At 49.2% G+C, this 25,424-nt stretch overlaps 1 protein-coding gene across 5 annotated transcripts in view; it reads left to right on the plus strand.

The window, feature by feature from the left end:
• The first annotated feature begins 257 nt into the window (after positions 1–257).
• Positions 258–25,424, plus strand: part of fgfr2 (fibroblast growth factor receptor 2) — a 53,989-nt gene continuing 28,822 nt past the window's right edge. For 4 of the 5 annotated variants that reach the window (XM_056292337.1, XM_056292338.1, XM_056292334.1 and 1 more), the window contains exons 1-6: positions 258–868; positions 3,071–3,326; positions 12,303–12,560; positions 13,063–13,137; positions 18,294–18,463; positions 21,337–21,460. In XM_056292337.1, the coding sequence (XP_056148312.1) occupies positions 3,146–3,326; positions 12,303–12,560; positions 13,063–13,137; positions 18,294–18,463; positions 21,337–21,460 (808 nt within the window). In that variant the 5' untranslated portion in view covers positions 258–868; positions 3,071–3,145. The remainder of the gene's footprint in view (positions 869–3,070; positions 3,327–12,302; positions 12,561–13,062; positions 13,138–18,293; positions 18,464–21,336; positions 21,461–25,424) is intronic. The other variant, XM_056292339.1, reaches the window with a different exon arrangement.

Here is a 25,424-nt window from a genome sequence, read left to right on the forward strand (position 1 = left end):
AGCTTTTCCTCCATCCATGCAGAAAGTGCAGGGGAAGGGAAATACGGCAGTTTGGTTGGCGGAGGAGGGCAGAGCCAAAAAACATCGCTATCCAGGAAGCGGGTCGAATTTCAGGGGTGGTGTGGGGGGCGGGGGGGCGGTGACACCCACTTGGAGTGACGGGGGAGAGAGGGATGGGGAGGGGAGGGGGGCAGGGAGTGTGTGGGGGACGTAAGGAGGAGAAAAAACCTAGTAAACCTGACAAAGCGTCTGAGAGCAGTACCAGGGTTGTCGCGGGGGGAAGACGCTCGGTTTCGCGAGGGGGACCGCGCCGTACGTCCGTTGATGGATTTTATGTTTCCTCGCGTCTTGCATCTCCCCTCTTTTGCCGCTCGCCTCGGCTTGCTCCTCCGCACAAGCTTGCGAGTTCCCAGTTAGTCCGGCGGTGCGCTGCATGGGGAAACTGACATGTTTATGCCCGGAGAAAGAAACTTGGCGAGGGGAGGAAAGTTTCGGGGACAACATTGCGCGTGCTGTATGTTGTGTGTGTTTTAAGTCATTTTTCGAAGGATTTTCAATTGAAGTCGGATTCCCTTTGAATGCATCGGACTACCCTCGGTTTTTGGAATATACTCGTCACTTTTCTAAATTTTTTCTTCTTTTTTGTGGTTGAGTTGATCCTTGCCGATTGTGGAATAGTGAACTAAAAAAAAAAAAGAAAAAAAAGAAAAAGCGGTGCCTCGCATTTTTGGTGCAGTGGGGAGAATTCGCTCCGTCGGGAGTTGTAGACATTCCTCTCTCCCCTTTACTTGTTTCGGCCCATGCACTCGCCTCCCTCATCCGTGCATGCGAAAACACGGATCTTCGAGACTTTATTCCCTCTTTTTTGGTGAGTAATCCCCCCCTCCTGCATACCCACAACAAAACGCGGCTGTTGGAGGGGAGCAAGTCCCCGCTCGGATTTTGCGGGGGATCTGTCAGATTTTGCGCGTCATGACAAAAATGTTAGCGAAGCTGGAAGCTTCGGTCTTCCAGTGTCGCGCCGTCTTATTTATGATTTCATGCCGAAGTCAGACCGGGTGCAATGTAACATGTAACAGAATGTGGGTGTTCCAGTAAAAACTTTTAATTAAAGGGATTTGATTCAGAATTTACTGGGAAAAAAAACTTTGCAGAAGGCTTAACCGTAATATGTTATTGGCGGAATTGTGTTCCTATTTTCAAAGCAGAGATGTAATGAAATACTGCTTTTGGTTAAACTGGTGCTTTTTAAACTGTCATAACCGTCCATTTGATTTAGTAGTAGCCTCCAGGAACATGCCACAAATCCAGCGAGGCTAACCTTTACTTATTTTCCTAAAACCAGAGAGAATCTTACATCATTAGTTTAGGCCGGGAACAAGTGCCTTGGTTATTTATTACCTTGCTTAATTTTCTACATTGCATTTATGGTGCCAATTATCCCGTGACCACAGTTGTTTTTTCACTGCTTGGTGCTGGAGTCCTAAATCACTGAGCGCTCTAAATGAGCCTCCATTGTGGGAAAAGCCAGCTGATTTGAATTTCAATAGGAATTCAATCAGAGCCAAGAAATTTCATTCAAAAGCCCGGTCCAGACGAATGCTATGGTAATCTATGGGGGGGCGAATGCGCAATGCGAGGAGAGCCCTCGTGTTTCCAAAAACGTCACGTTGACAAGCGACAGACGCAAAAGTATGGGCTGTGATGACGAGCACGTTAAAAACACCGATGTTTCTAGAGCCCCCCCCCCCCCGGTGTGATGTGCAGGCAGCGGCTGTGGGAGAATGGCGTTAATAATTTGCAGGCATGCGCAGGCAACCTACGTAGATGTCAGAAACAACGTAGAAACCGACCTGTATTAAGACAGATCTTAATTTCCGCCGCGAGCTGTCAGGGGATTCATTGATTCAGCCCGTCATCATGTGCGCTAAAGTGCCCCGGACTCCTGTTCTCCGGAGGGCCGGTTGAGGTAAAAACAGGATCCGGACACGTTTTGAGATCGCTCTCTACAAGGCAAATGACGGGTAATCAATAAGAGCTGCGGCCGGATCAGGGAAGCGTGGCTGGGGGGGGGGGTCGCGGTGGTGTCAGTGCCCGCCGGGACGCCCCGCAAACCCCCTAGAGAGACCCTTTTAGACGGACTGAGCCGCAGATGGCTCGCCGAGTAAGATAGTGTGCGTCCCGGTGTTGCGTAACGATTAAAGCCTGCTCGTCTTCTAATCAAGTCGCTCTCGCTCCGACATGCGACAAGCGCTCTTTAAGAACAAACCTCCACGCCAACAGGAAGCAACAGGTTTGGCGCATCTGTTGCACGCCGGAACCAAAGTCTGCGAAAACGAGGTCTCTCTTAATCGTTCCTCTTCAAATACTATGGCCGAGTTTTACTAATCATTATTATTATTATTATTAGTAGTAGTAGTGGTAATAGTTGTAGTAGTATCAAAAAAATCTGCAATGAAGTATGTATATTTCTCAGCCAAGGTGGCGAAATGAAAGCGACTACTTTCTTATCAGAGTGGAAATAAGGCATCGTAAGTCCTCTTGTTATCATGTCACACATTTTGTCCGCTAAATTTCAGCAAGACAAGTATTTTGTCTGTGTGTGCTTCAGAATCACAACACTAATGTGGCGTTTGAAACCTACGTGTACTGTTAGAACGTTAAACGCTCGCCCGGGATGAGACGCCCGCGCCTCACCTGCTAACGTGTGTGACAGCGAGTCCCACGTGCAGGTGGCTGCGGTAGGCTCGGTGCATCACGGCTTCGGTATGTCTGTGGCACGGCTTGTTTGACAGCATTTTGAGACATCGACACAGCATCGCTGCTTTTCTTGACCTTTATTTCTGTCTCCTCTGGTGTAAAATAAAAGAAAGGAGGAGGAAGACTTACGTGAAGTGGAACTCCACTTCACTGATCAGTTGTTGTTTTTGTGTTTTTTTTTGCCCTCTCTCTCCAAAACTCACTTTCTTTATCTCTCTTTCACCTCAACCATGACCACTCTCCTCTCTTCTGTACTTTGCTTGTTGCCTTACTCGCTCCCTCTCTCTCGCTCCCTCTCTCTGTCCTTCAGCCCAGGTGATTGGGTGAATTCCAGTGAGTGACAGGCCGAACAGGCAGCAGTTGATGGTTGGGCGCAGCCCCTCAGATGGGATCAGTGTCCAGGGGGAGGCGGAGGAGCGGGGTATGGGGAGCGCTGGCCCCCTCTAAGGGGATGGCCGCATGGCCCTGGCTGCTGGCCACCATCCTGCTCTCTCTGCAGACTGTCAGCGTGGCCCGGCCACCCCTTACTTCCACCAAGGAGGAGGAGGCCACTCTGGAACCTGAAGGTGAGCAAGCCGACGCAAGAGCACCACCGCCATACACAAGGGGAGGGGGGGGGGCTTGAAGGTGGAGCATGGTGGAAAACCATGTGTTGATATAGTTATACTCAGTGATAAGAAAGAGAGTTGGCTGGATTGGCCCACTTCTTTTGCTTTACCCTAAAACCCGCCCATAGAGTGCATCCTGCCATTACATATAGGCTGTACTGAAAAATTAAACAAACAGCATGAACTTAGTTAAAGGCTGTTATGCACAAAAAGAAAACAGCTAACCAAACTTGGCCAGAGCCTACGAAGCAGGTGATTTACAAGTCCCTTCCATTGCCCCCCCCCCCCGCGAATACTCTGAATAGTACGGGCTATTCCTGAATGCGAAAGGCAGGTTTGTTGTCCCATATGGGAGGATGAGGGAGGGGTGTGAAGAGAGGGCGGGACGGTGTTTATATTGGCATCTCTCTTATGCCCCTCTTGCCTGGAAAGAAGGGGAGGGAGAGCGAGCGAGATTCTCAGGACACTAGTTTTTCTGCTCTTTCTTTAAGTCATGACTGCCTGCTTTTTCACAGCGTAGGGATCATTTCCTTGTTTCACTCATAGAAGTACTTTTTTTTTTAATACATTGGTTTTTGTTGTATATCTGTATTGTCGGAATTTTTGAGGAATCTTGAGCTGTTGCAAAAGGCTGCAGAGATTTATTTTTTTGAGGTTACCCTGTCTGCTATGTCTTCAGTCTTTGAGTCTGGTCAGAGACTCCAAAGCTAATTAGAGTTGTTGTGATGGATGGTAAGTCACATTCCTAAGCCTTTTGTTCCCAGGCTTTAATCAACATGCTAATTGCATGTTGGTCCAACAACAGAGCATCACGTTTTCTAAGACGTCCCCCACTTTTTCCTCACAGACACACAAGCACACACACATCTTCTCCTGCCCTCTGCCCCTGGGGTCAGGCGTGGTTCTCGCTTGCCATGACAAGAGGCCATCTCAGGTCTGCTCTGTTGTTATTGTTTTTGTTGTCTTCTCTCAGACCTCTTGGCTCCAAACTGGTGGGTTCAGGGCCCCGGATAGTATGAACGCTACGCTACACAGCCGCAGAGAAAACAGGGAAGGGGTGGAGAAGGGCAAGGGAGAGAGTTAACCAATCCCGAGGAAAGTTCTTAGAGGATTTGTGCATATCTGACTTCTCCTTTAGATGGGGGAGATTATGGAAAGCCGGGGAGAAGAGAAGTCATGTGACTAGAGATTACGTTCAAGTTCAAGTTCAGGTTGTTTTATTTGTCAAATGCACAACAATACAGCGTGGCAGGCATTGCTGGCCATGACATACTTAGGCATCAGTTAAGCCTCAAAAAGAACCCTAAAGACAAAAGCAGATTAAGTCGAAACTAAAATTCTTTTTTAAATTAACAAAAGATATGGAATTAAAAATTAGAAAATTGCAGTATTAAGTGGCTAGACCTGGGGTCACGTGACGAGGGATCAGCAGGGCACGGGCCGGCGGTTAACTGAGAACCTGGCCTGCTTATCTGATTCCAGATCAGTTTTCCCCCTGGACATGACAAACATAACTTGAGTGCTCGCAGGTCTCTGTAATTGAATCATGGCGACCTCATGAATAAGCTTCATTTAGTCGTATGCTACAATGGACGCCTCTCCAATGTTGTTAAGGCTCGGCTGTGATTGGCTACTCCAGTGTCACCTTTAGGGCATGGCTTTTAAGGAGACAGATTGGTTGGTCCCACCCACTCTGTCCAAATAAATCACCCCCCCCCCCCACCACCACCACCACCACGGTGTTTGGAATTCTCACCTCTCGCCCCTTGCCTCTTTGTCTCGTTCGCTCTCATACATGCACACATAAACATACACACACCCTGCATGCCCTGCAGCCACTTTCCCATCAATGCCTATGTGGGAGTGGTGATTGCCGAAGATTCACCAGATTCCATATCAATGTTGCCTTTGTAGAGCCCAAGCCTGCACCCTCGGTGGCCCCGCTAGTTTGTTTACCTGTGGCTCCCGTAACAGTAGATGGTAGGGCTAGCGCACTGGTAAACATACTCCACAACCCTGCCATTGTTGTTGGGGTGCACACTTGGTATCTATGGGAGCGTTTACCTTGTCCAAGCACTCTGATTAGAACGCAGTGATTGAAATACTTTAACTGAGCTAAACAACAATAGTCATAAATGCATTGTGTTGGTTTGTGTGTGTGTGTGTGCGTGAATGTGTTGTGTTTTTAGTGTTGGCATTCTCTGCTTCATGGAGTGTTGAGGCACTTACCATCTCTAATGATGAGTTAATGCGACACCAGGCACAGTGGAACGCAGGCTCGCGTCAGTGCAGCTGACAAAATTAAGACTTGTGGTTTGGATTTTCTTTGGCTTTCCGTCAGACTCTATTCTTCAAAAGTCGTATCATCGGCATAGATGTGAAACCTGAAAAAAAGTTGTTTTAAGTAAATATGGGATAAATCAGGCCTTTATGGGGGATACTTATTATGGTCAGTCCTAGATTCCTGTGACAAGCCTTTTACCACATGGCAACACACTATATGGTTACTTCCACTGAAGGCAATATTTGAGATAGCCTTTACCACCAAGCCGGTTATGAATTACTTTTAATTAAGGCAGAGAGAGAGACACAGTTTGCAGTATCTTTTGTTGGCTCTTTTCGTGTTTGCGTATACTCGGAGGATGGATGGTCAAGGAGCTTGTGGTTTTATGACTAGTCCGTTACATGGTCGTATCTACACAGCAGAAGTGCGGCTGTAAAAATATAAACGTGTCAGCCGGCCTGTTAATGACTTGTTCTGTGTGCGTCTGTGGCGATGGCAGTGGAACTGAACTCTCTCTCTCCTCCTGCGTCTGTCCTGCAGTGCAGCGGAGACGCAGTTTGTCTGAATAGACCTCCTTCACACCATGACTTTTATGAGCCTGCCGTTGGCTGGTCGTTGTCTGTTAGTGTGTGTGTGTGTGTGTACTGTTATTTGCTTTGGCTGATGTGCAGGAAAACACCTTGCCACGCCACTGCTCAGTCTCACACCTGTCTGATAAGAGGCTGGGCAGATCCACAGCCTGTGCCACCTTGTACCTCAGATCTCAATCGGCTGGAGGCATCTGAGAGGTGATCAGGTGCTGGCTGACAGAAGAGAACACTGATAACCCTTTCACGCTGAACTAAAATCCAGATTTTTGTACCGCTATCATCTTTGGCTCAAAATCCAATCAGATTGGTCCTTGGTATGGCACAGTGATTGACCAAGGCTGGTGTCGTGTTGCATCAATTTTATACCGGTATCATCTTTGGCTCAAAATCCAATCAGATTGGTCCTTGGTATGGCACAGTGATTGACCAAGGCTGGTGTCGTGTTGCATCAAACAAGCATTTGCAAGTTTGATGTGTTGTGTTTGACACAGCCTGTTAAATATGCAACCAAAGTAAATGCATAGTGAGAAGCCGAAGCCAGGCAGAGGAAGTACTCAGGGGCATTCTAGGAATTAAAACTGGTACTGAAGCACTTTAGCGGGGACCATGATTGTTAGGACCAGTAGAAATCTGTTTTATTTGTTTCCCCCCAAAGTCTTATTTTTCCCCATATTTGCTTTTCTTGGTTTCATGTTTTTTTAATTCAGACTGTCTTTTCACCCATTTTTAGTGTAAGGAAATGTGTGCGATCAACGACAGTAATAAAAGCAAAAGCAGAATTGCTGTGTTTCTTCTGTTGTTGTTTTCTTCTGCGATGGTGGTCACTTCAGCATTTTTTATTTCTCTATCCCATACCACCAACCCACGTGCATCCACTCATGTGTGCACGCAACGATGTGTGTACACCACAGAGACACACACACGCATGCACAAAGACGCACACGCATGCACAAAGACACACATGCATGCACAAAGACACAGAAGCGCGGCAGTGATTCTGCAAGGCAGGGCAACAGATGGTCTAAGGGTAATTTAAATGCCTAATATGGTCGCAAATTTTGCAATAATCTGCCAAATTTCCAAAATCGGCACCCTCGCTGGTATGAAATCCATACGTACATCTCCATTCTGTGATGCTGTCCATGCATTGTGTAAATCATGGGGTCCTAGAGCCGGCCCAGCTCTTCCCTGGGGTCATCAAGCCGTAACCCCCGGGGGTCAGGGAATGCCTTGATAGGGGGGTTGTAGGTGGGGTAAGAGGGCCGCTGGTGGGGCTGTTGCCATGGGTGCCAGGACAAGCCAGTTGGCAAAGCGGCTCCATTGTCATGACAAAAAAAAAAAACACCGGAGGAGATTTGAATGTGAAAGGACGTAGAGGTCAGAAAGGAGAAAGAGACAAAAAGGAAGAAAGTCCTAGGATTTGACTGCATGAGGAGAGGAGGAAGGAAGGATAGTTTGGGCAGCAGGAGGTGATGTGATTTATTACCATGTCTCGTTGTAAGGCTGCCTCCGTCTTTCTGTTGGCATGCTTGCTGAGTGTTTGCCTCCGCAGCGCTAGTTGTTGCACCTAGTCTTACCTGTTTGCCTGTGAAGCACACCGCAGGGAGGAGCGTGCAGAACTGACTCTTTTAAGCTAGCTGCCTTTCTCTGCATAGAGAACCGCCATGCCGTCCTTTACTTGAGCGGAACTGACGGAGTCTCGGCGCCTGCTGTCTCCGGCTCGACAGACAGGTGGAGGAATAGACGTGGAAGTGAGGCGGTGTTTGTAGAAATTGCTCGCTGCGATCTTGCTGCAGGCGCTCGGGGAGCTTAACTACTGCCAGCCAACACGGCGTGGTTGGGGAAAGGAGGTGGAGAACGAGGATGGAGAAGGGAACGGAGGAGATAGCGCAGAGAGGTGTGAATGGACAGCCCAAACCTATCGCACCTTGATAGACATGTTGATAGTAACTGTCACCAGACACATAGAGAAAAAAGGGAGAGATGGTGAGAGACGGCGCAAGGCGGAGAGAAAGAGAGGAGAGGTTTGTAGAGGACGAGGACAGGGCTCAGTAGAGGAGAGGCAGAGCGATAAAGATTGAGAGGAGGGAAGGAGAGAAAGCTGTTTGATAGAAATTGATTGAGCATCTGTGTGTGTGTGTGTTTGTGTGTGTGTGTGTGTGTGTGTGAGAGAGAGAGAGAGAGAGAGAGAGATAGAGAGAGCGAGTGAGAGAGCGAGAGAGACAGAGAGAGTGAGAGAGATAGAGTGAGAGAGAGTGAGAGAGAGACAGACACAGAGAGAGAGACAAGAGACACAGGGAGAGACAGAGAGAGAGAGAGAGACACACAGAGACAGAGAGAGAGAGAGAGAGAGAGAGAGAGAGACAGAGACAGACAGAGAGAGAGAGAGAGAGAGAGAGAGAGAGAGAACGAGAGAGAGAGATCCTCCCTCCCCTCTTGTGGTGCAGAGGAGGATGAAACTTTGCAGAGATGAAAAATCTGCAGTGTTTCAACTCTTCAACCCAATGTCCCTGGATGCTTCAAAATGCTCCTCGAGTGGGTAAAGTTGGGGAGCTAAGAACCAGGATTACTTGCATGCATGTGTGTGTGCGTGTGTGTGTGTGCGTGTGCGTGTGCATGCGTGTGTCCGCATATATGCCTATCTGCCTCTTTGTGTGAATGTTCATGCATTTGTGTTTGTCAATATCTGCAACTTTCTGCGTAGTCTCATCAGCAGCAGCGGCTGTTGGTGGACGAGGTTGTGCAACTGCGTGTGTTTGTGGACGTGCACGTGCATGTGTTTGGTGGCCACCGTGTGCTTCCCGTGTCGACAGGTTAAGGCTGGGGTCACGGTCAGGGTCGGGGCAGCACAGCTCATGTGGGGCAGGAGTGCAGGCGAGGAGGGGGAGGTGAGCAAGAGAGAAGAGGGAGGAGGAGGAGGAGAAGGTGTTGAGGGGGACAGATGGACATGGTAGAGATAAGGACATGATGTAGGTGGAGTGTGACACATGGGTGGGACCCACCATTTGGACGGGTCCTCTCCTTCTCCCTCACTATCCATCTTCCCTCCCTCCCGCAATTTTGCTCAATCACACACACACACACACACACACACACACACACACACCCATGTCAGAACACCGACACACACCAGCCGAGGCCACCCTTCTCTGTTCTGTGTGCTGACAAGAGTGTGTAGCGTCTGTGTGCGTGCATGTGTCTGTACATGCATGCATGCATGTGTTACATTTCTAGGTGTTGCATGGAGAAGACTCAAGGCGAGCCTCGTTGAAGCTGTCTGTGTCCACCGGCTCTCTAACTGAGCCTCCTGCTGGTTTGGGCCCACAGGATATGGGCCACGGTTCTTTTCTTCAGCGCCAACCGAACAGTCAGCAAAAGCACGAGTCAGTTATACCATTGATTATAACGTTGAGACAAAGGTAGCAGCACCTGGTATGGAAAAAGGTCTCGTAAAATAGACAGGTCCCATCCGTCAACACAGGAGCTGCACCTCCTCGTCAGACCACACACTCCGCACTGGATGGGGAGGGACGGGTTCATTATTTGAAGAACAAAGAAAAGGAGGGAGACGATATGACCGTACCGGAACCTTTTACCTGTACGGTCTGTGTGGCCCAAGGGGGAATTTTTAGAGGAGTCTTACGCACGTGCTGCAGCCTCTGGTCGGTGGGTGGAAGACCTTCCCTTCCTCGCAGTGCTGGGGTTAAGAAAGAAAGAAAAAAATTTGGTAACACTTTCTATGAAGCTTGCATCTATAACGCCTTATAAGAGTCTATAACGCCCTATAAGCATCTATAACACCCTATAAGTGTAGCTATAAGTCATTGTAAGATTCATTATAGCCATGTATACACCCTGTCAACACCTCATAACCACCTTTATGATACATTATGTCAACTTAAAACGGATTTGTGCATAATAAATATGTCATCGTTAGCCTGTGTATCTGTCACATGTCATGATGCATCATAGCCAACTTGTTTTGCTGAAGTTTTGTAGAGATGCATAATGAGACTTCAGTGCTATTTCACAGTCTTCAGCCATAGCCGTTAGTCATTGTAATACACATTATAGGAAAGTATGGGTGTTATAGATGCAACAGATGCTTATAGGGCATTATAGGTGCTTATAGGACGTTATAGCTGCTTATAGGGCGTTATAGATGCAAGCTTCATGGAAAGTGTTACCAAACATTTTTTTTCTACACAGATATACGTATCTGCGTGTATGTGTGTTTGGGTGTAGCGTGCATGCACACACAGACACAGCAACATACAAAGAGGGTGTTATTGAACAGGTATATGGAGGTACAGGAAAGGCTGGGAGCGCCTCCACCTCTGTAATTATCAAAATCAGCCTTGAGCCAGTCGCTCAACAAAGCACCATAAGCAGTGCCGTTTCCATTCGCCTCTCCAGTGTTGATCATTTTCTCTTCACTCAAATCTTTTTAATCCCTCTGGGATCAGCCCCTTTTTCCTGAAGAACACACACACACACACACACACACACACACACACACACACACACACGCTCACACACACGCTCACACGCACACACATGCACGCACAAGCGCACACACTCTTTGCACACATTTTTATACTGTAATAAAAAGGGGAACTTGGAATTCCTCCCAAAAGTCTTTTTTCACATTGAAGCGTTACGCACTGTTATAATCTATCCACAGTTTGAGCTGGGAGAGAGAGAGAGAGAGAGTGTGTGTGTGTGTGTGTGTGTGTGTGTGTGTGTGTGTGTGTGCGTGTGTGTCTTTGCGTCTGCGTGTTGAAGTCTGCAGGAGCCTCAGGGTTACTGGAATTGGCTTCACTCTATTCTGTTACAGCCAACTTGAGTTTCTGGAAGGTTCCTCCTTACTCAGTATTTAGCCTCGGTTCGGATTCTGCTTGGACGTGGGTAAGCTCCATACCGAGGGGGGCGGCGGGGGGCGGGGGTTTAGTTAACTTTTGCAGCCTCAGCTATGGGCACTCAAGAGATGCCTTGGACAAAGTGGATTTTCACCTGGTGGACGGAAACACTTGTGTCCACGCAGTTGTGCAAGTCGGGAGGACACGGTGTACGTACACACACAGCCACAGGAGGATTTGGAGCGGCTCCCAGAAGAGAGCGTTTTTATGCTCTTTGGAGGGGAGCTGACTTCCTCGCTCTCTGCCTCGGCTGGCAGACCGTGCGCAGGGTTGAAATGAGATTCTCCATGGCCGTGTTGTAAACGCAAGAGAGGGAGGGAGGGAGAGATGGAAAACAGAGGAGTTAGGCTGCAGTCAGGTCAAGGTTTTCGAAGCTAAGCGCACTTAAAAAAAAACAAAAAAAAAAAAAAACGGGGGAGAAAGCGAGATGTGAGCAACCCCCCCCCCAACAAACACACACACACACCTCTCCAGAAGCTGCTTCTGTTCCAGATCTTTCCGGCTGCTTTCTTCTCTGAGGGACAGACTCGACAGGTTTTTAAATCTCTTTTTTGTCATTTAAAAATCTCACAGTTGTGCGGTGTTGCGTCTGTCCCGCTGCCTCCCGCTCACCCACACGTTCTGGCTGCTTGGCACCTCTGCTCCAAAAGGGAAGGAAGGAAGGGGGGGGGGGGTCTGGCGCTGTCTTGCAACGCAGCCATGTTTAATTCTCGTCTGTTTTGAAAAAAAAAGCATCATATTTGTTTTGTTTTTTTCCTTCCTCCTGCACACTGCGCTATGACCATAATCGCATGCCTGGAATCTGTACACGCCAATCACGCGGCTGCGCACGCCGCAAGGAAATAATGGTGTCTTCTGAGGGTCTTCCAAGAGACTGACTTGGTGATTGACATAATAATGGTGTACTGGTTAAAACAATGGGCCTCCTCTTTTCTGTACAGCTCCTTCTGCATAGGTTGATTCCAAGTGCATCCTCTTGGGGTAATGTGGTGATTTTTTTTTTTTTTTTCTTATACTATGGCTTGTTTCTTCCTCTCCCACCTCCTCAATTTTCCCCTTTTTTTCTCTCCTTCATGTGCACCCTCTTCCGTCTTTCCCTTTTTTTCCCTCCCATCCATCCTTCCCCCCAACTGCTCTGCAGAGGCACCGAACAAATACCAAATCTCTAAGCCCACGGTGTGCTCGGTGCACCCGGGGGAGGTCCTGAAGCTCAGCTGCCCTCTGCCAGAGGCGGGGACCATCACCTGGACCAAAGACGGCAGCTCTCTGGGCGCCAACAACCGCACGTTGATAGAGCAGGAGGTGCTGCAGATCCGTGATGCCACGCCTAAGGACTCGGGCCTGTATGCCTGCACCAGCGTGGGCAGAGACACGGTCTGCTTCATAGTGAACGTCACAGGTGAGTCAGGGCGCAGGCAGGAGAGCGAGGCTGAGAGCAGCTGCCAGACACACACTCATAGAGGAGGAGGCCCGCGTGGTTGCTGGCAGGCCCCGCTGTGTAGAACACTCGTGGGCAAGGCTGTAGGGTGTGAGTCTGTGAATTGGCCATGGAGCGGATTCGGGCAGGGGAGGGGAGGAGTCTGATGTTGGCGGTCCTCCCGAGTGACTCGGGCTGCTTAGTGAGTGTTTGTGTACAATGTTACCAATAGTAATTATCAAATTGTTTTCTCGAAACTCTTCTTGAGTGTCAATATGTTACTCAGGCTTCTCTCTCTGGGATTATGCAGGAAGTCAGTATTAATTAAGCCTCCCGTCTGTGACATGTATGTTTGCCCTATGACTGAATAAGGCGGGTGAAGATGATGGACGGATGGACGGATGGATGATAGATGGATGTATGAATGTTTCTGTGTATGCACAGATTGGATAGTGATGGCAGTAACCATGGTTACTCTGTGCAGATGCCATTTCATCGGGGGATGATGAGGACGATACAGAGCGGTCAGAAGACACAGGGGCGGACGGAGAGCAGATAAGTGAGTATGGAGAAAAGCGAGTGGAGCTGGTGTACGTGGGAGGTAAATGTGTAACACGCTGATGTTTCTAAAAAAACCTTCTTCCAAGTTGCCCATTCGCAAGGCACCCAACTGCTGCAGTGAAAGGGCTCAGTGGCTAACAGTGGCAGATTGTGGTTGTGATGGTCAGCGCCCTCTTAGAAATGGTTGTAGCGGGCGTCCGGGTAGCGTGGCGGTCTATTCCGTTGCCTACCAACACAGGGCTCGCCGGTTCGAATCCCCGTGTTACCTCCGGCTTGGTCGGGTGTCCCTACAGACACAATTGGCCATGTCTGTGGGTAGTAAGCCGGATGTGGGTTTGTGTCCTGATCGCTGCACTAGCACCTCTGGTCAGTGGGTGCCTGTTCTGGGGGGGGAGACTGGGGGAATAGCGTGATCCTCCCACGCACTACGTCCCCTTGGCGAAACTCCTCACTGTCAGGTGAAAAGAAGGCGGCTGGCGACTCCACATGTAGCGGAGGAAGCATGTGGTAGTCTGCAGCCCTCCCTGGATCAGCGGAGGGGGTGGAGCAGCGACCGGGTAATTGGCCAGGTACAATTGGGGAGAAAAGGGGGGGGGTGGTTATAGCTGAAAATGAGGGAGATGCTGAACAAGGGCATGCCTCATCACTGAATCTCCTCCTTGTATTAACAAGGCTTAAACAAATCCAGCCAGAGGGAAGAACAGCTCACCCTGCTGTCTCCCCATGAGCACTCTCATCGTTCCGGAAACTTCTACCAACCTGTCAAAACATCATGACGCATTAGTGAGTCCAAAACGTTCTCAGCAATAATCCCTAGGTGGAGTCATCTCTTTAGTTTGGTCAGTGTTTATTAGTCCTATTAAGACATGATGATTATGAATAAGGGTTCCCTGGGACCTGGGACCTGGGACCTGGGACAGACAGCTGTGCACTGATTGGCTAAAACACCACCCCAAACTCCCACCAGCTCTGCCCTGCACCCAGATCCGTGTTATTCTATACCCCAGCATTCCTGTCCAGACCTATACTGTGAGGTTGGGAGTGTGTGTGTGTGTGTTTTGTTTGTGTGCAGTGTTAATATGTGTGTATGTGTGTGTGTGTGTGTGTCTCCCATGCGAGGCGCTCCAGGGAAGAGAGATTCTTTACATTCCTTGAGCCAGTGTCTCTCAGGTAGTCGGGCCCCGTGGAGCCAGCCAGCCAGCCTGTCAGCTGGGCTCATCCATTATGAAAGACGCCCATCTGGACCCAGTTACCCACCTGATGGGTCTGTTTGTGTGCATGCACGTGTGTGTGTGTGTGTGTTTGTCTGCGAGTGTTTGCTTGTATGTGCACGGAAGTATATGTGTGATAGTCATGTATATAGGTTCATGGATGTGTGTGCACATACGCATGTTCACACACATACACACACACACACTCGTACCCGCGTGCGCACACACTAACGCACCACAAATTGGAGCTGAAGTGAAGATAAGGGCTTCCACATCTTGTTAAAATTCTCCACACGCACTGCGTCGTACTGTGAGCCCTCCCCCACCACTTTGGGTTGACTGTAATTGCCTGAAATCCTTTTAATATGGGGGAAGAGAGGAACTCGGAAAGAGGGAAAACGGGAGAGAGGGAGAGAGCATTCAGTGATTCTGGTGGTAATAAAGCTGTTTGAAAATGAAGCGAAAGCCGTTCTGGCAGTTGAGTCGCATTTTCTCGCAGTGTGTGTTTCTGAAAAATTCAAAACCCAGATTATTATTGAGAGGAGGGGCGGGGAAGAACGGGGGGTGGTGGTGGGGGGGAATGAAGGGGTGGGAAGGGGGGTTAAGAGGGTTGGATCAGCACCAGCACTTCTTCGAGTATGGTGTGGGGCTCTGGCCCCGGGCCGAGGACCGTGGAGGGGGGGAGGAGGGTGTGTGTGTTGGCGTGGGAGGGAATGAGGAAAGTAAGGGGTGTAGCATCAGACTTGTGCCTTTTCTCTTTCTTTTTTTTTCTTTTTTTCCAAGGCTCTCGAAATGGGTTTAGGCCTCCATTAAACAGAGTGCTTTGATTTCACTTTCAGTTGAAAGAGAATTGAACAACACAGGTGTTTAAAAAGAAAGTAGCAGGAAGTTAAAGGAGGTGGATTATCGTTGGGGTTGGTGGGGAAATTGTAGGAGGCATGCAGGGTCTTCGATAGGCACATGTGACAGGAAGCTATTCTCTGTGCACATGTGTGTGTGTGTGTGTGTCCGGGGGGCACTTATGGTCGGGGTTGGGCCCCTAGCTGTAACGTCATGATGAGGTTAAAGAGGCACCTGGAGGGGGCGTCCAGGTGGCGTGGCAGTCTTTTCGGTTGCCGACCAACACGGGGGATCGTCGGTTCGAATCCCCGTGTTTTACCACCGGCTTGGTCAGACATCCCTGCAGACACGATTGGCTGTGTCCGCGGTTGGGAAGCCGGATGTGGGTATGTGTCCCGGTCGCGGCACTAGCGCCTCCTCTGGTCGATGGGGGCACCTGTTCGGAGGGGGAGGGGGAACTTGGGGGAATGGCTTGATCCTCCCACGCGCTACGTCCCCCTGGGGAAACTCCTCACTGTCAGGTGAAAAGAAGCGGCTGGTGACTCCACATGTATCGGATGAGGCATGTGGTAGTCTGCAGCCCTCCCTGGATCGGCAAAGGGGGTGGAGCAGCGACCGGGGCAGCTCGGAATAGTGGGGTAATGGACCGGGTATGATTGGGGAGAATCCAAAAAACCAAAAAGATGCACTTGGAGCTGTGTTTTCTTGCCCCTTAACCTTCCTCATTCTCTGCTTGGAGGAAGACTCCACATTTCACCTGCTACTGTAGTCTCGGATACACTCGGGGCAACACCATGTTAGCGGAAAGGAAACAATCACAATTTCACACATTATCTCTGTATCTCTGGATATGTCGTAGGGATAACACTTACTTGGCGGCCACTATACTGAGCGGGTCTCTGTGTGTGTCTCTCAAATGCTGCCAAAATTGTATGAGAAATTGTCCGCAAGAGACATCGCCGGTGGGCGACCCATGAATGTGAAAACTTCCTGATTTGTCACTGCCTTCAGCGGGCTGTGTAGAAATAGGCTACGCCGTACAAGAAAATGCAAATAATAAGGTTATATATAGCTGTTGTAGCCAATGTCACTGAGGGCCACACAAAGACGGCGATTCATACATTCTGCAGAATTTCAGCGGCGTTTCAGACTGCGGTATTATGTCTGCTAATGGACGGTTACCCCCTCCGACACATGTGTGGAGATAATGATGAACATCCTGATTGCTGTTTTGGCACAGAGGAGGGTGTCATGACTTGAAACGACATCGACTTTGAAACACTATTTTGGACGTCAGTAGGTTCACACGGACTCTTTTTTTATGCAGCGTTGGAGGTAAAGGTCTTGGCTCGTTGCCCCGGAGTTAGATAACCTCAGCTCACCCTAGGCCAGCGTAGTGAAAACAGCCTTGAGCTGGTCTCCGGATACAGAGGGCCGTGGGGCCAGGGAGTTCCTGGAGACCACAGCAACTGGCCAGTGGGAGTTTGGCCTCATCTGGACAGGGGTTGGAGGGTCGCCTCGTTTGAAGTGCCGCCCCTCCGGAGTGGGAGCATGGGAAAGAGGGCTGCTCACCTTTCATTTCCCAACCTCATCCTCGGGCCCAGCTGCCAGTCTGAGGTCAGAGGTCATTACAGAGAGACAGCCTCGCGACGGGCCAGTCTCCACCTAATCTGTCCCCTCGTCTGAACGGACAGTGATGACAGACGGGGCGGACGGAGAGAAATGGGGAGACGGAAGGGAGAAGACACGGAGGATGAGCTGTGCAGATAGTGAGAGTGAAGAAGGAGGGGAGCCTCGTCTAATAATAGTCGCGGCACTCAGCGCGCGCATCCATCCCGGAAAGCAGAGTTTACTGACTTCGCTATCAAAGTATGCGTGTCTTGCCTGGTGGTTGCATGCCAAGTTAATGATGGGAGGTGTCCGATAGTATGCAGATTGGACAGCCAGGGGAGAAAATGGAGGGATGAGAATTGAAAATGAAAACAGTGAAAACATAAAAACACATTTTTCACAGGACTGTAGTCAGGTTTGTGAGGTGTCGTCCAGCAGCGGGGTTTCCTCTATCCCCCGTGTCCCTCGTCCTTTCTCCGCACGGGAGGGAAGCCATGGTAGAAAAGACAGTTCGTGTTGTTGTCTGACTGAGAGTTTCTCCTCTCGCTGAGCCCCATCTGCTTAGGCAATCGCTTTCCCAGGTGCAGGGAGAGGGAAGACTCGGGTCGGGGGGTGGGGGTGGGGGGTGCCGCTGCAGGAAAATCCAGCTGACTGACAGATAGAAATGGGGGGGAGAAGGAGGGGAAGCTAGCCTTTCATTTTAAAAAATGATTTACCCACCTTTTCAGGCTGACGTATACATCTTGACCAAGTAAATTGATGGCACGTGCGATGCCGAGTTGTATCAAACTGATTATAGCACGTGAATGAAGGGAAAAAATTAAGGGGGGGGGCAAAGTTTACACATATCTGCATCTGCCACTGCATCGTTTGAAAAGAGGAACTAAAAGAAAAAAAGGGGGGATGTGTAGGATTCAGGCGACAGCGATAAGAGTCTGGAGTTGATGTAATTTGGTGATAAGCGTTCTCGGATTTTACATCTTAGAGAAACGTGACATTCATTTTCTCCCCTGACGGCACATAATGATTTTCCAAAGGTGATAAGTATCCTTGGCCCTGCCGCCCGTATCAAGCCAAGTGACAGGGCAGATAAAGAGGGAAGCTATGGTAATTGGAGGAAGTGGACTGAGAAAAAAAACTGCTAAGTGGAATGAGATGAAATTGAATGTGATGGTCTAGTTAACCCTCTTGGTAACGCCCGAGCACCCCACCCCCCACCACCTCCCCTTCAACACCCAGCCACGCAGAGTCGTTCGTGTTTTGGTTTAAGTGTGTGATCGTGATACTGGGTTGTTTTGTCCCGACGGCGGGTCAGTCAGTGTTGTCGAAGGCGACTCTAGTAGTGTTTGGAAAATCCTCAACGGTCACGCTTCCTTGTACCACTTTATCTGCTGTATCCCCTCCAAGGCACTCTTAAGCCAACGTTGTTAATGCTGGGAACATGTTCAGGGCTCGCACACCGACTGAAAACCACCTGTTCTGCTGTCTTTAGGTGCTCCGTATTGGACCTCATCGGCAAAGATGGAGAAGAAACTGCACGCAGTGCCGGCAGCCAACACAGTCAAGTTCCGCTGTGCCGCGGGAGGCAACCCCCGGCCACGGATGCGCTGGCTGAAAAATAGCCGGCCGTTCCGCCAGGAGGACCGCATGGGAGGGTATAAGGTAGGATAAAGAAGAAACCATAGGGGCGTCCGGGTAGCATAGCGGTCTATTCCGTTGCCTACCAACACGGGGATCGCCAGTTTGAATCCCCGTGTTATCTCCGGCTTGGTTGGGTGTCCCTACAGACACAATTGGCCGTGTCTGCGGGTGGGGAGCCGGATGTGGGTATGTGTCCTGGTCGCTGCACTAGCGCCTCCTCTGGTCGGTCGGGGCGCCTGTTCAGCGGGGAGAGGGAACTGGGGGGAATAGCGTGATCCTCCCACACGCTACGTCCACCTGGCGAAACTCCTCACTGTCAGGTGAAAAGGAGTGGCTGGCGACTCCACACGTGTCAGATTAGGAGGCATGTGGTAGTCTGCAGCCCTCTGTGGATCGGCAGAGGGGGTGGAGCAATGACCGGGATGGCTCGGAAGAGCGGGGTAAAAGAATGAAACAAAGTAATAGGTATGAATGAATAGTATAACTGTGCTCCATATTTTTCCCACAATTCAGTGCTCTTTTTTTGCCTTTTTGTGAATGCAATATTTACCTTGTGTCCTGCTGCTGCCCCTTCCTGCTTCTTTCGCTGTCCATTTACCCTCTTTCCACCCTTCGCTGGAGAAACGAGAGGATAGAGGAGAGGGGGCTAAAGGGGGACGAGTGTGGGGTTGCCGGTGTGAAATTGGAATCACTCATCCGCGTGCCCCCTCTCACCGGGGCACTTTGAGAAGTCTCTGACTGTAACTCCAAAATGGTTCCTTACCACCAGCAATTACAAGGCCGACACGTGACTGGAAGGTGAAATGTACCCAGACAGCAACGTATAGAGAAAGCGGATAGCAAAAAAGAGCTGAAGTGAGTCGAGCCGAGAACGCTGAGGTAACTCAATCAGGGAGAACAGGTCCCACAGGCTTCGGCGACTCGTTACGATTCTATCGTAATGAAATGCGTATGCATGATTTACACACGCCATTGCTGAGCTGGTTAACGTTTAAACGGAAAGACCCCCGATGCAAATTGTGACGGTGAACTAGGAATTAACTTCAGCGACGCTGTAAACGGGTCAGCAAGCACCAAATCACATAAGCATGTGCTATTTTGTATGGCACATAGTCCAAATGTTATGTAACAGGTGCACATGGTGGTTGGTAACAGTGCGTGGATTTCAAAACACATCCAGTTCAGTGCTGTACATTTACACATATTTGTGGAAGCAACAAAAAAAAAAAACAAGTTGCTTCTTGTCTGCTCCCTCGTTTTTTTCTTATTGCTCTTTAGGAAACGAGCTGGGTTTTGATTAACTGGCTCTGAAAATACCCCCATTCAGTATGTCACGGGAGAATAAAGCCATTTGCTGGTGTCTTATTTCCTCTGAAAAGTGAACATCGGCTGGGTGATGCACAGAATATACGAGCCTCTCGGTTAATGGGTGATGGTTTATAAGGAAACGGTCGGAGCCTCTCGGGGAAGTTGAAGGGCAGAGTGTGTTGACGTAGCCGCTAATGTCTGTCCCCTTTGGCTTTCAGCACAGTCATTACATTCAAAACAGAAATGAGTGACAAAGTGTTGGAAATGAGACAGTGTGACACTCAGGCAGCATGTAATGCATACTTTGGGTTGTGCATTTTTTGTTTTTTTGTTTTTTTTTGTCGTGATTGGTGGACAATAGCTGTACCTGAGCCTAACCCTCTGGGGTAATCGTTCCCCATTGTATGAAACGTTGGCCTCGACAACCGGTTGCTACTGTATTGCTTCGCTGCGTCGACTGAGGCGGTTGTGAGCTCACACCCGCGGATTCCAGACATGGGTGAAACATTTATAAATAGTTCTTCGTATTTGATTTAGTCTGCTTGGAGTACCGTCATGCAGCAAGTGAGGGAAAGTATACACAAGGAAAATATGTGAAAGTGCATTTGACCTTGCTCGTTCTGAAGTGTCCTGACCCATTACCTGGCACACCAGGTAGGTTAAAACACGGAATTATTTACAAAAGCTGTTTGCCCCAGGTCTCAGTGATTCTTACTCTTCAGGTCAAACTACAAACATTTAAGACTCTTTAAGGTCCCCAAATGTAATGGATCGGACTGTGGGCGGCACGGTGGCCCAGCTGTTAGCGCTGTCGCCTCAAAGCAAGAAGGTCCTTGGTTCGAACCCTGGGGTTGTCCAACCTTGGGGTGTCACCCCAGGTCATCCTCTGTGTGGAGGTTGCATGTTCTCCCCGTGTCTGCGGTGGGTTTTCTCCAGGTGCTCCGGTTTCCCCCACCGTGAAAAAGACATGCATGTTAGGGTTACTACTCCTGTCTGTATACCCTTACCGAGGCATGGCTGGTCCCCGGGCGCTGCACGGCGGCTGCCCACTGTTCCTAGCTACACAGCTAGGATGGGTTAAATGCAGGGAGGAATTTCCCCATGAGGATTAATATAGTATACCAAAAAAAAAAAGAAAAAGATTTGAATGGGGTTCATTTCCCGGCAGTTGATGTGAGGTGTAGGCATCCATAAATGGTCCCGTGTATCTCAGGCATTCCAGAAGAATCAGCCTGTCATCAGGCTCAATATTGTGTCCCGGCACGAGTGAAAACACACCACCCGAGCACTCGACTCTCAGCCTGTCAACCAAAGCCATTCTCTCTCTCACCCACTCCCTCTCTCTCTCTCTCTCTCTCTCTCTCTCTCTCTCTCGCCCGCTTGCACTCTTTTTCTCTTTCACTTCTCCTTATAGCACATGCCACTGCTTGTTGATATTTAATATAGTTCTCTCGACAATGTGTTGTGAGTCGCTGCTTAGTGTGTAGTTGGCGATATCTAGCTAGTGCATGCATGTCTGCCAATATGCGAGTACATACATTACATACACGTTGGTGTGATTTTGTGCGTGTATCTTTTGTACCCAGGTGCGTAGCCAGCACTGGACCTTGATCATGGAGAGCGTGGTGCCATCAGACAAGGGCAACTACACCTGCCTGGTGGAGAACCAGTATGGAGCCATCAACCACACCTACACTTTGGATGTAGTGGGTCAGTACTGCACCAATGTCTCCCACTCCCGAATAGACCTGCTGGTGGAATAATGGAGGTGGGGGGGGGGGGGAATGAAGGGTGGGCAAAGAGATACTTTGGCTTGCAGCAAGGGTTCTCATGGTGAGACGAGGGTGCATACGTATTTGTGTGTATGCCTTTTGATCCCCCAGGTGCACCCTGTACGCAGGTGCATGTCAAGGACCGCAGCCAAGTCTGTGGCAACTAAATATGTGCTCGTGTGTTGGTAGACATGTTTTTTTTTCTTCCATCGGCTAGTGTTTAACCTTTATTTATTAGTGCCACTCAGATTAAGGATTCCTCCTACAGAGCCAGGTACTGCAGGGCTTATTTTGGTATGTGGGTCATGATCACAGTGTGACATGATCTATATAAGGCAGACCTGGGTTAATCAATTCCCCGTGCTCATCTAAATTCACTTGGAATACCAGGTGGATGGTATTCCTGAAATCGAACCATATTGTGAAAGTTAAATTATTAACAGCAGGAAAATATGCCAAATTGATGTACAAATACTGCTCTGAAATTTTAGTAAAATTCCTAGTACTTGGGGTATTGCCCAGCATGCTGACCCCCGACCCATCCGGTACCCTGAATTTGCTCATACAAACTCTGGATTATATCCAAGTGTCGTAGTGTCATTTGACCCAAGAGAGGCATGAGGTGGGCTTTAATAGTCCAGAGGAGTATGACTCTTCCTGAGTCGGGGGGCAGACAGTGCTGCTAGACTAAGCACTCTCAGGTCCAGCGAGTTAAGACCCAACTTAGTCAACCCCTCACTCTGAACTTTGGAGCGCACAAACCAAAGGCCTCTTTTCTGCTCAGTTTGCAGAATCAATAGGCAGCAGGGCAACAGGTGGAAAGGGGTAAAAGATGGTCAGCTGGAGTGCTGTGTGTGTGTGGGTGTGGGTGGGTGTGTTTGCAAATATGTGCATATGTCAACTTTGCCCATATTTTGTGGAGAACTAGTTCCCTTTAACCTCATTGTGCCACTATACAAACAATAGACATCAGAGCGTTCCTACCCTACTTAATATCCTGAAGGTTTTGTCAATAATTCACTGATAACCTGATGGGCCATGCAGCAGATTCTTTACTCGGGTACAAGTTTTTAGGGGCCAGTGGACCATGTGTGTCAGCAGGGTGAATATCCATATTCCCAAGGGGAATAGATTACCCCCCCCCCCCCCTGCCTAGTGGACTGACAGGGAGACATTACACGCTGCAAAATTTTGGTTGCGTCTCTTGAGTTACTAGAAGTCTGATAAAATTCTAGGTAGAGTTGGGACCGACCCGATCCAATACCGGTTTCGGGCACCGACGCTGACGTAATCGCTCATTGGATATTGGACCGACGTTACTGATCCATTACCGATCCAGATTTCATAGTCTGATGTTTTAATGGATTATAAGTGTGTAGCTAATGATGCAGTTTTAAGCCCCATAGTAGCCAGAATGGTGTATGTCAGTTCAGGTAGTGAAGTGTTCTGAGTGCGGGGACGTGGGACACAAGCGCTTCACGTGCCCACATAGAGAGCGGGAAGTGGAGCATGGGGAAGCCGCTAACCAGATGGCTGAAGTGGGGGGGGGGGGGGTCCTGGGGTCTTTAGCGTGTCCCTGTATCAGAGGGACCCGGTGTGCGTGGAGTTAGTGGTGCTGCTGCGTAAGTAACCTCCCCAGCAGCTGCCGCAGGAGGTGCACAATGATGGGTGAGAGGCGGCAGCGGGACCCGCCTGTCGACACTTGACAGGACAGGACAAGTGAAGAGGCACATTTACAATCTTCCATCACCTTATCCAGGTTATTGTCACAATTTGATTTAATTGATGCTTGGAGAATAAAAAATTCAAACAGCAGACAGTACACATGGGTAAAGGTTTCAGGGAACAGGGTCAGCGGTGCCAGACTGGACAGGCCGTAGATCACCAACAAAAAAATATAAAGCTTTCTGGCATGTTTACTTGAAATGACTACAGGGTAGAGGTCTTTTTGTAAAAAATTGAGTTATTTTGGGTAATTTGGAGAGGAAAAAAAGCACAGTTTGACTCTTTAAAATCAATTGCCGCGTTAAAGGAGTTGCCATAGCAATTTGCAGTCCTAATAATAATAATAATGATAATAATGATGGATTACATTTATATAGCGCTCTATCTTGAAACCCAAAAGTGCTTCACAGTGAAGGGGGAAACTCACCCCACCCACCACCACCTGCTTGCATGTGAAACCTAAATTGTTTTGGAATAAACTTAAATTTCATGCATTTTTAGATGTTTTTTTGCTCTTTTAATAAGAAGGGCTGTGTGGTCTACTACAGTCTCGTGTAACCTTACACATGGTCGGTATCGGTATCGGCAGATATCCAAATTCAGGTATCCGGATCGGATTGGAAATGGAAAAAAAGGGGGGGATTGGTGCATCTCGAATACTAGGAAGGTTTTTTGCACACATGCGCTTAAAAACCATGCAAGGTCAGGCACATGTATGCAATCATCGTTACACACACAGACACACACACACGCACACACAAACTCATATACACTCACCCCCACTCAGGACCCCTGCTCTGCTGTGGGGCAAGCCAAAGCTCTCCTTCAGACGGGTGTGTTTCTGTTTTTTGTTCTGTTTTATTGCACAGCAGTAAACCCCCTCTATGTCTGGCTCCACAGTCACTGCCCCCTGCAACCTCTTGCTTCATTTGACTCCTTTTTAGTGGAGTAAGAGTGGGAGGAGGAGGGGTGGGGGGGCAAAAATAGAGGGGAAACAGAGACCGAGAGGCAGTTTCTTATCAGCCTTTTGGGCCCATATGACTCACCGGATCAGCCATTATAACCAAGTTTAATCATCCCTCTCTGGTTCAAACTGGCCTCTTGGGGCGGGGGGGGGGGGCTGCATTTGGACATGCATGCATGCACATACACACATAGATGCAAACACAGGCATAACACCCGCTGGCCCATTCAGGCAAAGCTATGGCACCCGATGGCCGGGCGGCACTTTGATAGCCCCATGCCATCTCTTGCCTTGCTGTTCTCTTCCTGTGCCCACCCCCTCCCTGACCCCTAGGGCCCTGCGTGCCAAGCCGCCAGGTTACCCAGAGGTCACTGGTCTCGCATGGGATGCCACAGAATGCCACAGAGTACCTCACCCACCTCTCCTCCCCATCACGCTGCCATAAAATTACTCCACTAACAACATAATTGATAGATTTAAGTTTTAAATAGCTGAATGGAGTTTGGCTACAATAAACGAAAAAATACTGTCTAGATCGTTGTCTGCTTTGACCGACCCTGATCACTCTTCGTTCTACATATTCGTGCGAGTTTGTTTACATTGTTGTTGTTTTTTTTTGGATCCCTCCCCCCCTTTTCTCCCCAATTGTATCTGGCCAATTACCCCACTCAGCCGAGCCATCCTGGTTGCTGACCCACCCCCTCTGCCGATCCGGGAAGAGCTGCTGGCTACCACATGCCTCCTCCGGTACATGTGGAGTCGCCAGCTGCTTCTTTTCACCTGACAGTGAGGAGTTTTGCCAGGGGGACGTAGCATGTGGGAGGATCACGCTATTGGCCCCAGTTCCCCGTCCCTCCCTGAACAGACCAGAGGAGGCACTAGTGCAGCAACCAGGACACATACCCACATGCGGCTTCCCACCCACAGACACAGCCAATTGTGTCTGTAGGGACGCCCGACCAAGCCGGAGGTAACACGGGGATTCGAACTGGCAATCACTGTGTTGGTAGGCAACGAAATAGACCGCTATGCTACCCACACACCTCTACATTGTTGTTGTTGTTGTTGTTGTTTTTTTCATGTGGGCTCCTATGATTGTTTGACTTGATCTCCACATGATTGGGAAAGTTGATTACATTTTCCCTCCTCTCAGTTTTATTGTATATATTTTGTATGTTTTCTTATTTGTAAATGTTTTACCAGAGTATTAGAG

This window comes from Lampris incognitus, chromosome 13, assembly GCF_029633865.1.
Source record: "Lampris incognitus isolate fLamInc1 chromosome 13, fLamInc1.hap2, whole genome shotgun sequence".
Taxonomy (NCBI): Eukaryota; Metazoa; Chordata; class Actinopteri; order Lampriformes; family Lampridae; genus Lampris; species Lampris incognitus.